Raw genomic sequence first — 15,768 nt, forward strand, 5'->3', positions numbered from 1 at the left:
CAGTCACCCTTGTGTAAGAGCTCCGCCTAGTCGTAATAAATGGGTAGTACAGAGAGACTGACTTACTAAAATCAACAACCAGTTTTTTGGGGGCGAGTTATGGTTTGTTAAATGCCTGAAAATATAATTAATTCAAATGACGGCCACAACCCTAACTCAATTGATTTACAGCACTGAAACAGGTGTGATAGCTATGCACTGTAAGCTAATAAACCTTTTTTGTGAAACGTCGGAAATGTTGTCAATCATTTGGAAGGATTCTAAATGGAAATGGTTCTGCAAGCTGCAAGTTGGTTCCATAATGAACCAACAAATTGCGCCTGCGGTCACCGAAATGTAGATGGCAGTAGGCTATCATTGAACGTATAGGCTAAGTGACTTTAGAACCAAAACCAACACTCATTCACAAGTTTGCGATTCTGATAGTAAGTGGGGTAAAGCGCAGAACGCACATCTCCAAACCTTAAAGTGCCTTATTTTACCATAACAGTTCATTGTTTTGTGTTTGTTTTACGATGCAAATGAATCACAACATAATTGGTTGAATTTTGAAACACCACAGCAACCCACCAGAACAGGAAGTAAGGGAACGAGCGCCCGTATTACAGCAACAAGTCAGTCCGCTCTTCGGTCTCATGGTTCAGTGTCGTCTTCGTCGCTCGCGGCTGCCAACGCGGTGCATAACGTTTACTGAGCTCGCTAAACCAGATTTAGACTGTGCTCTTTCAGTTTGTTGTTGAATGTAATTCGGATTTGACACCGTCGCTAATCCAAGACCGTGGTTGATGGAAACCGAATAGCCTAACTTCAGGTTGGTGAATTCACATTTCCATTAAATTACTTGGCTACGTAACACGCTATCATTGATCGCATTGTTTAAATAAAATAGGGGCTATTGGTTATTTAAAATATTGTAGGCTAATATAACAGACCCACTTTCTAAATAGCATATTATGCAGCCTATAGGCTATCATTATTTTATCTCAACCCTCATCTAAAGTTTAGGTGTTATTTATGATAGGCTAGTGACGGAGACGCCGTACAGTAGGAGCCTAGTATGTGTCTGGTTTAAACAGTCACTGAGTTATAGCCTACATTGTGTAGCCTACCTGTCCACTTGTCAAACTATAAATAGTTCATAATCAGTCTTTTTCCAGCATATCACAGAACAGGACGGGCCGGAGTTTTTGCGATCCTATCATACCGCAACGTCGCGTTTCTCCGTGTCAAATCTGTGTCATGCGTACAGATTTACCGTAACCTATATTCAATGCACATATGTAGTCTTGTATTATAGGATCTCTCTTGATACTGGGATTCCATCTGTCATGCAAATATTAACCGGCTGTGTGTGTGTGTGGTTACAGTGTGTGATATACATCACTTCTCTCACACTCTGCCAGGGGTTGTTTTACAGAACCGCTCAAATTTTCCTTCAGGGAATGAATGAAGTGAGTGTGTTTTCCATGACGGCTAGGCTAGGCAGTGGAGGCATAAAGCCATGCCAAAGCCGTGTTTCAGGCATGGTTGTGTGTTTCAGGTTCATCTGGTGTAAAAGTACAGTACGCTGGGATGCTTGGTCCTACCTCCTCTCAGTAGTGTGTTTTACGTGTAGATGTGATATGGTGTGTGTGTGTGTGGTGTGTGTTTGTATGTAATGTGTGTGTGTGTGTGTGTCAAACTGTGTACTCCCCATGTTTCTGGGAGATGGTGCTCGTCTTCTCTGAGGGTCTAGGTCGGTTATAGGTGCTGATCTGACGGCATTTTGCTTTTACAAATAAAGTTTGAGATTCAATGGTCTATCCCTGTGTTCTGGAACATGTCTCATGTCGTGTCATCTCCGGGGGAACGAGGAGCAGATTCTGTCTGCCCCCTGGAACCGCTGGCTCAAACCTGCTGACACAGAGGATGTGATTCATGAGGGGAAACGTTAGAAACATGTGGAGATGGTTAGATGATTAGAGGGTGTGATTGGACGGTTGGAGAGGGGGAGAGAAAGCGTTCCAGTGATGTTGGAGTGAAGTGTTTAGAGTGTTTCACATACTGTGTGCGCGTGTTACGTAAACAGTGTTGTGGGTAAGATTTCATGTGTGTATGAGTTACATATATCGCGTGTGTTACTTATACAGTGTTTGTGTAGAGTATGTGTTTGCGAATGAACTACTACACTGAGTCATAATAACAAAGCCCTGTACTGCATTTTTACAATTTTAGTTTGTCTTTCTTGCACATCTGTAATTTGTAAGTCCCTTTGTATTTTGTGCCTTGTATTTTTTTGTAACCATATGTTGTCTTCCACATTTGCGCTTTGTCTTGGCCAGGTCGCCGTTGCACATGAAAATATGTTCTCAATCGGCTCACCGGGTTAAAGGTTTTATTATTATTATTATTATAATGTGTGTGTGGTCCTCCTGGCCCCTTGCAGGTCATGGTCCAGCAAACTGTGCTGCTGAGGAGAAGAGGAAGAAAAGGAGGAAGAGGAGAGCAGTGAGTCTGTGTGTGTGTGTGTGTGTGTGTGTGTGTGTGTGTGTGTGTGTATGATGGCAGCCATGGCAGAGTTACCATCAGGTCTACTGGAGGCTTGTGTGGTGGTCGGAGCTTCCAGCGACAAACTGCAAGAACTCTACCAGGTACGACACCTCACACACCTCACACACACACACACACACACACTTGAACAACCTAGTTTGTTTAGTCACATCCTGTTCAAACAGTCATATGACCCAGGGGCAAACTTAACAAATCAAATTGGAGAAACTTGAACTATAGAACTCTAGAAGGTTTGTAGTTTATGAAACTGTGTGTGTGTATGTATGGTGTTTTTGTGTATTGTGTATTGTGTGTGTCCTCAGTTATACAATCAGGGCAAGGTGAAAGAGCTCCCCCAGCTGGAAGCAGAGGTACTGCAGGTCCATGCCCCGCCCTTCGTTACCAAGGAAACCGGTGGCGAGGTGGGAGACCACGCCTTCAGCCGGGTCCAGAGGAGGCGGAGCTTCATCAAGAAGAAGAGGGAGCGGCCAGCCCAGCCCAACGGACAACCGGCCAATCACGGGGCGGCCACGGAGGATATCAGCGTTCCGAAAGACATCGACCTCATCGCTCTGCCACAGCTCTGTTTCCCTGGTAACAGCCTTCGCTACACCCCTAACTCCTGCACCCCTCAACCCAACACTCTTGACCCCCACGTCTTTATCCCCTAGTGTTTGATGATGTTAGTGGGGTGTGTTTTTTTTATTGTACTCCATAAGGACTTGAACAACCAATCTCAATCCCTATTCAACCAAAAAGACCTCCTTCACATCGCCCCCCAAAGTTAGACGATAAAAAGAGTTCAGGTGCACTTGATTTAACATTTGGTGCGCCACCAAAGGCTGCACTGCAGTATTAAACCCTTGCTCCCTGGAGCCCGTAAGGGGAACATTTTGCTGCAGCTTTAGCCTATCACAGTTGTCAAATGAGTCACGATCCGATCATTTGATGTCATCCATGACACCTAAGGCATGTTGGCGAGGATTCTGCAAAGCGTGCCATGGAGGTGTTGAAAGTTTAGGGCGTTTCAGGAGGTCATGCCTGATGTTCAGCTTGTGTGAAACAGAAAAGGTTAGCGCACTCATGTCTACTGTGTTACCTTGACTCAACACGGATTTTCCATGTTAGGAAATCCTTCACTCACCACAGTGAAGGTCTGGACAGGTCGCTGATGGGAAACGGTGACTGTTGCCTAAAGACCTGTCTCATCTGTACACAACCACCATCTTGGAGTCAGTCTCACCGACTTCCAGATGATTTGCGAGAGCAAGATACTAAATGATTGTAATTTTGCGAGTGTTACTCCAGTGCCATAGCTTGTACCCTAGAGCGTTAGCTGGTACCACTGTGCCTTGGCGGTTCAAGTGTTTCATTGTGCGGATTCTCTTTCCCTATTGGCCAGGCGGTCTTCAGATAACCAATGAGCAGAAAGAAGATTCGTACCACTTCCTGGTCTTCACGGACGTGTTGGGCAGCAGAACTCATGGAGTGGTGGTCCAGTACTACAGACCTATACTGGTACAACTTCTCCTTATGGTTCAGAACTACACACCTGTACAAGTACAAAAGCCATCTCCCCCTTTACTGACAGTTTGTGATGGGTCAGTTAAGCTGCTTTCCCATTGGTTGTTTGGTGTCAGGAGGGCGGGATCCAGAACGGCCAACGTTCGTCCTCCAAGTCCCGCCTGTACGCTTCTTACGCAGTGTGTGTCATCTCTAAGTACCCCTACTACAACGCTCTGAGGGACTGCCTCTCCTGGTGAGCACACACACACACACACCCCTTCTCTCTCACACACACACTCACAAGCCGACTGACTGACTGGGTGGCTCTCTGAGTGACTGACTGGTCTACTGTCTGGTTGGGTGGGTGGGTGACTGGCTGAATGACTAGATGCTTGACAGACTGGATGGCTGGTTGAATGGCTGAGTGACTGACTGGGTATAGGCTTGTCAGACTGGCTGGCTGGATGACTGGATGACTGGCTGGGTTCATATGAAGGTGCTGAAGCCCATATTGGCTGTAAAGATCTAGTTTGAGAGAGGGAGAGAGGGAGAGAGGGAGAGAGGGAGAGAGGGAGAGAGGGAGGGAGAGAGGGAGAGAGGGAGAGAGAGAGAGAGAGTCTCACAGCGGTCTGCCCGTCTCTGTGCAGCTTGCTTGGCCAGCTGAAGCCAGGCTGGACGTGTGACTGTGAGGAGAAGGTGAAGGAGTTCTCAGCCACACTGACCCTGGTCCCCATCCCTCCCCCTGGACATCTGCATGTGGTCAGTACCACACACACACATCACACCAAATCTTAGGTTTGGGTAACATAAGCCCATCAGAAGAGTTGCTTCCTTAATAAAACAATAGCAATGTTCCTAGGAACAAATATGTTTTCAAATAGCTCTTCAGGGAAAGATGATTTATGATTGACAATGCAAAAAGTGAAAAATAGTAAGACAAGTCAAATGAAGGTACACAGTGTGATGAAGGCACAATGACCAAACGGGTTCTGGTCCAAAACAAAAGTCCCACAAAGGAGCACTGCTCCGTTGTTGTTCCAAATGAACACTCCTCTCAACCCCTCACACGTTCTGACACTTTCCTGTGGAGTTACACGCTCTGGGCGCCAAACAGCACAGGAAGGGACACTGCCCTTCGTTCCCTTTGTTATTACTGGAGAAGACTGGACACGACAGGGGATCACGTCATGTTGTTGACGTGAAAAACGCTATGTCATGGAGGAAAAACTGGGATTTTTGTAACTGGAGTTTTTCAGGGGGAAAAATCTTTGCGGTCCTACATTGACCAGTTAACTCCCTGCAATTCTCACACAGACATGCACACACACACACACACACACACACACAACCCAGGCTCCAAGGCAAGGCAGTGACAAGATATGGGGCCCATACGCCAAGTAACAAAGCAATTCATTATGAATGGAGAAGACGATAACGTGTTCTTCCTGGTGGCTGTGCAGGTGTTCAACATGAAGCCTCTCCAGGTGGTGCTGCCCTCCAGGGAGGACCAAGAGCGACCTGCTGTGGACCTGGACCTGCACCTGGCCTTCCTCTGCTTCAGACCCGAACAGCTGCTACAGGTGAGTTCAGCCTGGCCCGGAGGAGCGTAGCTTAGCCTAGCCTAGAGTGGCACGGAATAGCATAGCTTATCTTAGTGTAGCCTAAAGTAGTATAGAGGGGCATCACAGCCTAACCATGAGTGGCATAGCTCAGCCTAGCCTAGAGTAGCATAGAGGGGTCTAGAGCATTGCCGAGCTTAAAATAGCATCGACTAGCATAGCATAGAGCAGCATATCTTAGCCTAGCCTAGAGTAGCCCAGAGTAGCATCTTAGCCTAGCCGAGCCTAGCATAATTGACCCTAACCTAGCATAGCATAGTTTAGCCTGATATAGCCCAGCCTAACCTAGCCTGTGTATTGCTCCAGGTGCTGGCCAGCCTGCTGACAGAGCAGAGGGTGGTGTTGTTCTCCAGCGACTGGTCCCGGCTGACCCTGGTGTCGGAGGCCCTGCTGCTCTTCCTGCACCCTCTGTCCTGGCAGCACCCCTATGTGCCCGTCCTCTCCTGCCAGATGTTGGACTTTGTCATGGCGCCCACCGCCTACCTGATGGGCTGCCACCTGCAGCACTATGAAGAGGTGGCAGCGGTGAGACTGGACTGGGCTGGGCTCTGCTCCAATGCTCCCCACTGTTACTCTTTAGTACTCTACTCTAGTCTACTCTGTTCTTACTGTACTGTGTTTCTATCTGTTCTACTTTGCTGGGCTCTGCTCTATTCTGCTGCTACAGTGAGAGGGCTTTCAGCAGCCAGCTGGATGAGATGATGACATCAGTGATGACTGTGCGCGTGTGTGTTGGTGCTCAGAGAGGAGAGGGAATGTCTGGAGTAGTGATGGCTAAGCTGACTGGAGGCTGACTCATCACACACACACACACACACACACACACACACACACACACACACACACACACACACACTAAGGGATGTATGTGCTTTGTCTAAGTTTATCTGAGCTCACTGGACCTCCTGGTCTATTGTTTCCCACGGTGATAGTGACAGGGTCATTATGGGATGAGGGAGGGTATTGTTTCTATTCAACCCCTGGGCTTGCCGTGTGTTATCTGGTGACGGGTGTGTGGCTAATGTTTGTATGTGTGTGTATGTGTGTATGTGTGTGTGTTTGTACGTGTGTGTGTGTGTGTGTGTGTGAGACAGGAGACTGAGGACCTGGTCCTAGTGAACATAGATGAGGGGATGGTGGCGTGCAGCTGTTCAGCGACACTGGACCTGCCCGCTGTGCCTGATGCAGCCAGGGACTGCTTCATCTCCCGGTACACACACACACCCCACACACACCCCACACACACACCACACACACACCACACACACACACCACACACACACCACACACACACACATATCTATATACACACGCACAGACACACACAGAAAGTGTATGTGTGGACTATATCATATTTATAAATATATACAGTGCCCTCCAAAAGTATTGGAACAGTGAGGCGAATTCCTTTATTTTTGCTGTAGACTGAAAACATTTGGGCTTGACATCAAATAATGAACGTGAGACCAGAGATCAACGTTTCAGCTTTTATTTCCAGGTATTTACATCAGGATCTGATGCACAACTAAGAAAATATCACATTTTGTTTGAATCCACCCATTTGTCATGTGATCAAAAGTATTGGAACAGATATACTTAAAACATATTTAAGTGAATAAGACTTAATATTTAGTTGCAAATCCTTTGCTTTCAATAACTGCAGCAAGTCTGTGACCCATTGACGTCACCAAACTGTTGCATTCTTCCTTTTTGATGCTTTCCCAGGCTTTCACTGCAGCCTCTTTCAGTTGTTGTTTGTTTTGTGGGGTTCCTCCCTTCAGTCTCCTCTTAAGCAGGTAAAATGCATGCTCTATAGGGTTTAAGTCTGGAGATTGACTTGGCCAGTCTAATACCTTCCATTTCTTGCCCCTGATGAACTCCTTTGTTGTTTTGGCAGTGTGTTTTGGGTCGTTATCTTGCTGCATGATGAAGGCTCTGCCAATCAGTTTGGTTGCATCTTTCCTTAAATTGGCAGACAAAATGTTTCTGTAGACTTCCGAGTTCATTTTGCTGCTGCCATCATGTGTTACATCCTCAATGAAGATTAATGAGCCCGTCCCAGAAGAAGCCATGCAAGCCCAAGCCATGACATTACCTCCACCGTGTTTCACAGATGAGCTTGTGTGTTTGGGATCATGAGCAGTTCCTTTCTTTCTCCAAACTTTAGCCTTTCCATCACTTTGGTAAAAGTTAATCTTTGTCTCATCAGTCCATAAAACTTTGTCCCAGAATTTTTGAGGTTCATCTCTGTACTTTTTGGCAAATTCCAGCCTGGCCTTCCTATTCTTCTTGCTAATGAGTGGTTTGCATCTTCTGGTGTAGCCCTTGTACTTTTGTTCATGAAGTCTTCTGCGAACAGTAGATAGTGATACCTTCACTCCTGCCATCTGGAGGTTGTTGCTGATCTCACTAACAGTTGTTTTAGGGTCTTTCTTTACAGCTCTTACAATGTTTCTGTCATCAACTGCTGATGTTTTCCTTGGTCTACCTGTTCGATGTCTGTTACTTAGTACACCAGTAGTTTTCTTCTTCTTCAGGACATTCCAAATGGTTGTACTGGCTATGGCCAATGTTTCTGCAATGGCTCTGATTGATTTTCCATCTTCTCTAAGACTCACAATTGCTTGTTTTTCACCCAAAGACAGCGCTCTGGTTTTCATGTTGTTTTCACCTCTGAATACAGTCTGCATAGACAAAACCTATCTTACCCAATCTGAACCTGAGTGTAGACATTCAGTGGTATTTATTGATTGAATAATGTATGTAATAGGACACACCTGGGCAACAAAACACACCTGTCAGTCACATGTTCCAATACTTTTGCTCACGTGACAAATGGGTGGGTTCGAACAAAAAGGTGATATTTTCTAATTTGTGCATCAGATCCTGATGTAAATACCTGGAAATAAAAGCTGAAACGTTGATCTCTGGTTTCACATTCATCGTTTGATGTCAAGCCCAAATGTTTTCAGTCTACAGCAAAAATAAAGGAATTGGCCTCACAGTTCCAATACTTTTGGAGGGCACTGTATATGTGTGCGTATCTATGCTTGTGTACGTGTGTGTGTGTGTGTGCGTGTGTGCGTGCAGGGTGGGCACCCTCCACATGCACTACGACCTGGAGCGCTGCCACCAGGGCGCCAGCACGGACGTCAACGAGCAGCGCTCCCGGCGCAGAGCCTGGCAGAGGAGGCTCAACGGCCAGATCCTGAACATCACCCTGGAGCTCATCGTCAACATCTTCAGGTGCACCCTGCACATTCCCTCCATACAGGAAGTCAAACTGAGCCCACAGGAGCCCTACGCAAAGACTCACCACACAGGAAGTCTAGCTTACGCTACAGGAAGTCCTAATTAACCCGACAGGAAGTTGAACTAACTTGACAGGAAGTACGGGTGGTGTAACTGACCCTACAGGAAGTGATGTCGTAATGATGTGCCCCCAGGCAGGTCCAAGAGCATCTGAACTACGAACATCGCGTGTTTAACAGTGAGGAGTTCCTCCGGAGTAGAGAGCCTGCTGAACAGCCCTTCTACCGCAAGGTGCACGCACACACACACGTCGACCACACACACGCCCACACCACACATATGTGCACTAAGCATGTGTTCCTGTGTGTGTATAGGTGCTGGACACACACATCTTCCACTCCTTCCTGCGGGATCGTCTGAACAGAAAGATGGACGCCTTCACTCGGCTTGAGCTCAGCTCACGGACTGAGGCGTACAGGTACACACACAGCCTCATCCACACGCACACCCATACCCAAAACACACCCTTAGATACAAATCACACACACAAACATCCTGATGTATGCACCCTCGCGGCCCCCTGTCGCCCCCCCAGACTGCGTGCGATGACGGAGTCGCCCCGCAGGCCCACTATGCAGGAGGTGGCTCGCTCCTACACCAGCCCGGACACGCGGCTCAGCAGCAAGCTGGGCCACAGCATGCCCAACCTGGCAGGGGCGCGCCCCACCACCCTGCCCTTCAGACAAGCCTCCCTCAAGAAGGTCAACGCCGACAGCGGTGAGGCCCGGGGGGGGCGAGGCCTCACTTCCTGTTTCTCCTCAGTGGGGTCTCTGAAGGTGTTTCTGAAGCTCTTTTTTCTCCTCCTCTCCTCTTCTCTTCTATCCTCTCCTCTCCTCTTTTTTCTCTTCCTCTCCTCTTCTCCTCTCTTCTTCTCCTCTCCTCTCCTCTTTTTTCTCCTCCACTCCTCTTCTTTCCTCTCCTCTTCTTTCCTCTCCTCTCCTCTCTCAGGACTGAAGATTCTCCAGAAACCCGTCAAGATATTCCGTCTCCCAGAGTTCCCTCCCCCGCTGGCGTACCACTACGTTCAGAACTACTACTCTGAGATGATCTCGCTGCTGGGGAGGGCCATCAGCGCTGCCCCGCCCGAGGACTCCGCCCTTCTGGCCAGGTGGGTGTGGGTGTGCGGGGGGGTTCCGACGTGTGTGTGGTGTTGGCGGGGGGGGGGGGGGGGGGGGGGGGTGGTCTCAGCCCATCTCGCCGTTCAAGGCCTCAAACGCAGGCAGAACGAAACATCCTTAGCTCCCTCGGTACAACAGTTACGCGTCGAGCCACGAGCTAAATCCCTCGTGGCAGTTGAAAGCGTTGCGTGACGCCTGAAATCTCCCTCCCCATCCCCCCCCTCCCCCCAGATATCACTACCTCAGGGGCCTGGTGTGCTCCGTGGCCGGGCGGCGCCTCGACGCCCTGGACGACTTCCAGACGCTCTACAGGACGGACACGGACATCTTCCCTGCCGCGCTGGTCACGGCGCTGGTCGACGCGCTCCCGCCGGCGGAGCGGGGCCAGGCGGAGCGCCGGCCGGAGCTGCAGCGCCTCATCAGCCGCGTCAAGAGGGACACGGAGCAGGAGCGCGCCCTCCACGGCGACCAGGGGGCCGTCAAGCGCTTCCAGCTGCCCAAAAAGCACATGCACCTGGAGCAGTTTGTGAGGCACGTTCAGGAGTCTGGCATCGTCAAGGACCAGGGCACCATCCTCAGGCTGTTTGACGCCCTCACTGTAGGTAAGGATGGACTCACTACTGGCACCGGGCCCATAGAGTAAACACTCATACATATAAAGTTACTGTTAGAGTAGACGTTCATAGATATAGAGCTACTGTTAGAGTAGATACTCATAGATGTATGTAAACTGTCGACTGGTTATTATGCCTGTGAAGGTTGGGTCACACAAACAATCTGGACTCTTCTCATGCTTCGAAAACCGCAAAGTATCAAACACAATATTACTGACTTGACAATAAGAGTAATGTCAGGTTTTTGGACCCAACAGAGAGGTGAGGAATTCATGGGATTGTGGTCAGCAAACCATGTTTCTGTGATTGTTCCTCCAAAGGTTACTCTGACCGGAACGTGAAGATCAAGTCACTTCAACAATAATCACCAGCCATGGTTCTTGAAGTCTCTTGTGTTCCTGTCATCTCAGATGACAGGCTGCTTATCTCAACCAACCAGTCTGACCACTCGACTGTCAGATTTTTGCCAGTTGATTTTGGAATCTTGGAAGTCAGGTCAACATTCCATCTCAGACGAGACGATTCCAGGTCCAATCAGACTCTGTGTGTGTGACCTCAGCTGGAGTTTACTGTAGTTTACGACACTTCAGTGTTGCATCGTCTGGGAATTACCCCACTGATTTCTCTCTGAGTCATTCTGCTCCTCTCCTACCCCCCCCCCCCCCACGCCTCCCAGACGATGTGGAGGGGGCAGACTCCCAGTCTGTCTTTTATCTTGACTCCAACCTGGAGGGTAAGATCCTTTTCATTCCCCCCCCCACGTAGTGTGTGCTGTGGTGTTTGGTCCTTACCGCACGGTGTGTGTGCGTGATGGCGTTTGTGTGTGCGTGTTCACTGCACTATCCACCATTCCAAGGAGTTTCTGTATTTGTGTGTTCTGTATTTACGCTGGCTCTCTGTCTGTTGAGACTTGGTAACAAAGACAGAACATGAACACAGCTACAGAGAAGACACCCAGCTACACACATATATGGACACCCACAATCCAAGCTCAACTCTCCACCCAGGAATGTAAAGACAGCTTCTAGACGTTTTCTGTTAGAACAGAGAGTTCTCTGGTTAATCATTCCCTCACTTCTGCCAGAGAACCTCCTTCGAGAGGGGTGGGGAAGAATACAGGGGAGGGAGGGAAAGCGAGGGAGAGGATGGGGGAGGGAGGGACAGAGAGAGGAAGGGAGGGAGATAGTAGCCTTATCATCAGCATGTGTGTGCAACAATCCTCACGTATTCCACAAACTGTTTACGTTTGACACACTGAGGGTGTAACTGAGTGTATGAGTGTGTAGGAAAATAATTGTTCAGCCTTTGCGAAAGTGTATATGTGTGTGTGAATTATCGTTGTGTCAATATTTTCAGTGAATTACAACTGTAGAGGAATGTTGTTGTAGAGTCGGTCGTTCCTTCCTGTCCAAGGGCTGGCTGACCAATAGGGTGCCAGTCAACTGTGGTAGACCCATAAGCCTTAGTAATGAGGTATGTGGGTAAGGATTGGTTTGTGTTTCTACGTGCGTACTTGTGTGTATGCACGGGCTCGTGTGCGTTTTTGTGCATTTGTGAATGTCATGGGTGTGTGTGTGTGTCCAGGCCAGCAGAAACAGGTGGACCCGGAGCTGTTCCGCGTGTTCTACACCTTCTGGAAGGAGACGGAAGCGGAGGCCCAGGAAGTGGCGCTCCCCGCCGGCGTGGTGGAGCAGCTGGAGGCCAGCGAGTGCGTGTTCAAGCTCTCCTCCTCCGTCAAGACGTCCCGCGGCGTGGGCCAGATCGCCATGACGCAGCGCAGGCTCTTCCTGCTGACCGGAGGACGGCCCGGCTTCCTGGAGATCACCAAGTTCAGGGATATCGAGGTGAGAGGGCCGGCCGGGACTACTTCCTGTGTGGTGTTCTTGTGTGGAAGTTTGCGTGTGTGTGTGTGAAGGGGTGCGTGTGTTTCACGAGGAGAGTGTTCCTGGGTGTGAAAATGTGTCTGATGTGTGAAAGTATGTCTGTTCCTGTGAGTGTGAAGGTGTGTGTGAAGGTGTGTGTTCCTGTGTTTTGAAACTGTGTGTGTGTGTGTCAGGAGGTAAAGATCTCTTCGGCTGCGTTCCTGCTGCTGCGGATCCCCACCCTGAGGATCCGCTCCCTGGGCAGGAAGGTGGTGTTCGAGGCCAACCTCAAGGGCGAGTCCGAGCTGTGGAACCTCATGGTGAAGGAGATGTGGGGCGGACGCAAGATGGCCGACGAGCACAAGGTCCGTGTGTGTGCGCGCGTGGGGTGTGTATGTACTTGTGTTTGTGTGTGGGAGGGGGGGAGGGAGGGGTGTGTGTCTGTGTGTGGGAGAGGAGGGAGGTGTGTGTGTGTCTCTGTGTAATGACTCTTATTGAGAGACTTGTTGCTCTTGTTGGTTAGTTGTAACTGATTAAAAATTCTTGTACTCGCTCGCTGTGAAACATTTACTGTTGCTTGCTTTTGCACAGGTACACTCTTGCACTTTTTGAGGTTCATGTTGTTTAATTGTGAGTTGTTTAACTACATGCTCTTATGGTTCTTCCCTTTGGCACAATGTATGCTTCATGTTTTGGCTACCCGCAATGTTTGGGGCTATCTCATTGTTACGATCAGTGACCTATGCACTTTTGTAAAGCTCTCTCTTGGAAGTCGCTTTGGAAAAAAGTGTCCGTTAAATGAATACATGTAAATGTCATGTAAATGTATGGAGGAGTTTTATAGAGGAAGCTGTTTGGACAGGGTCCAGCATGAACAACAGAGAAAACGCTATTGAAACTCCCCCTGCTTGTGGCATGTCACACACACACACACACCACTGTTCTATGGTCTATGAAGCGTGTGGAATGTGGAGCGTCATCTATATGCATCTACACATGAATAACCGGGTATTACCTCTGTCTCCCTACACTCCCCCCCCCCCCTTTCTCTCTCTCTCTCTCCCCCCCCCCTCTCTCTCTCCCCCCCCTTCTCTCTCTCTACCCCCCCTCTCTCTCTCTCTCCCCCCCCCTCTCTCTCTCTTTCCCCCTCTCTCTCTCTCTGTCTCCCCCCCTCTCCCCCCCCCCTCTCTCTCTCTCTCTCTCTCTCTCTCCCCCCCCCCCCTCTCTCTCTCTCTCCCCCCCCTCTCTCTCTCACTCTCCCCCCCCTCTCTCTCTCTCTCTCCCCCCCCTCTCTCTCTCTCTCTCACTCTCCCCCCCCCTCTCTCTCTCTCTCTTCCCCCCCCCCCCCCCCCCAGGACCCCCAGTTCATGCAGCAGGCCCTGACTAACTCTCTGCTCATGGATGCAGTGGTGGGCTGTCTGCAGAGCACTCGGGCCATCTACGCTGCCTCCAAACTAGCCTACTTTGACAAGATGAAGACAGAGGGTACACACACACACACGCCCGCACGCACACCCACTTTGTTGACACTGAACCAAACAAAGCCGGCATAAGGCCACTCCATGTGTGATTTTAGAAGGCAAACCTGCGTTCCAGAGTCAGTGTGGTTATTCGTGTGTGTCGTCCCAACATGCTGGCTGTGACACAGACATGATTCAGCACTAGCGGCTTCACGCTTGTACAGCGATGACCCCCGCCGTTCGGCGTTTGTAACTTTGACACAGAACTGTGAGGCGGCATCGAGGCACAATAGCCTCGAACCGGCTGTGTAAGAGGAGCTTCACTGCCATTCTCACCGTCAGTCTGGGTGTAGTGTTCTTACGGCAGGGAACGGCCTTCAATCTGACCTTAAAGTGCCTTGCTATGTAGGCGTCGTTTAGAGACACAGACACACAGGAATACATTTCATGCTAATCTGGACTGACCTGTCCTAGATGTGCGTGTGCGTGTGTGTGTGTCGGGAGTCAGATGGCTGAGCGGTGAGGGAGTTGGGCTAGTTATCAGAAGGTTGCCTGATCGATTCCCCGCCGTGCTAAAATGACGTTGTGTCCTTGGGCAAGGCACTTCATCCTACTTGCCTCGGGGGAAATGTTCCTGTACTTACTGTAAGTCGCTCTGGATAAGAGCGTCTGATAAATGACTAAATGTAAATGTGTGTGTTTTGCGTGTGCGTGCGTGTAGTACCAATGATGGTTCCCAAAACCACGTCAGAGACTCTGAAGCACAAGATCAACCCTTCCCTGGATCTAACCTCCGCACAGGCTGTGGATGTTCTACTCTACACACCAGGTACACACTCGTACACAAACACACGCATAAACACACACACATGAACACACTTACGCAACGAGGAGAGGAGGGGACTCTGTGTACAGTATGGGTCTGTGTCACGCGCACGCATACAACCTCCTCCACTGCCCCTCCTTTCCTTTCATACTCCTAAGTTGATGTAGAACCATGTGTTGGAGTCAGCTGGCTGAGCGGTTAGGGAATTGGGCTAGTAATCTGGACGTTGCTGGTTCGATTCCCAGCTGTGCAAAAATTATGTTGTGTCCTTGGGCAAGGCACTTCACCCTACTTGCCTCAGGGGGAATGTCCCTGTACTTACTGGATGGCTCTGGATAAGAGTGTCTGCTAAATGACTAAATGTAAATGTGTTTCACCACCTGCATTCCACTTCCTCTTGACAGCCCAGTTACCCAACCTCTCCTTCACACAAACCTCCTTCCTCCTCTGGCCCCTTCTCCGTTTTATCCTCTTTCATCTACTCCTATTATTTATCCTCCTTCCTCTTCCTCTCCTCCACCTCTTCCTCTCCTTGGCCTCTCCTTCTATAAGTTTAAGAGGTGGTAGTTACTGGAAGGTTGTTTATTAGAAAGATGTGTTTCCTGTGAGGCGTCTATCTAGCTCCAGGGGTTGGCTTGAACTAGTTATGCTAGTTAGCTGCTAGCATATGTGGATTTGTAGTGAGAGAACCAACCATGCTAGCTAGCTGCTAGCTAGCTGTGGTTCTGTAGGGAAAGTTGGAACAGTCCTGTTGGTGGTTTTCCAGAACAACTGAGAGTAGACAGGAACACAGTGAGACATTCAAGTCCCACGTCTGAATGTAGGTCACACGAGTTTTTGGATGCCTTCCAGGTCACTCCCACTCCTCTCTTCTCTCTCTCACTCCTTTCTTCTCTCTCTCACTCCTTTCTTCCATCTCCTC

At 49.3% G+C, this 15,768-nt stretch overlaps 1 protein-coding gene across 1 annotated transcript; it reads left to right on the forward strand.

Annotated features, from left to right (window-relative positions):
* Positions 1-422: 422 nt before the first annotated feature.
* Positions 423-15,052, forward strand: dennd3a (DENN/MADD domain containing 3a). The gene is made up of 19 exons (XM_047019648.1): positions 423-811; positions 2,426-2,630; positions 2,853-3,123; positions 3,932-4,047; positions 4,170-4,288; positions 4,683-4,794; positions 5,496-5,615; positions 5,961-6,179; positions 6,749-6,864; positions 8,745-8,900; positions 9,101-9,197; positions 9,281-9,384; positions 9,502-9,683; positions 9,915-10,074; positions 10,316-10,686; positions 12,283-12,542; positions 12,755-12,925; positions 13,916-14,045; positions 14,742-15,052. The coding sequence occupies exons 2-19, from the start codon at positions 2,538-2,540 to the stop codon at positions 14,891-14,893; spliced, it is 2,949 nt and encodes a 982-aa protein (XP_046875604.1). The 5' UTR covers positions 423-811; positions 2,426-2,537; the 3' UTR covers positions 14,894-15,052.
* Positions 15,053-15,768: the final 716 nt, after the last annotated feature.

This window comes from Hypomesus transpacificus, chromosome 4 (genome assembly GCF_021917145.1).
Source record: "Hypomesus transpacificus isolate Combined female chromosome 4, fHypTra1, whole genome shotgun sequence".
Taxonomy (NCBI): Eukaryota; Metazoa; Chordata; class Actinopteri; order Osmeriformes; family Osmeridae; genus Hypomesus; species Hypomesus transpacificus.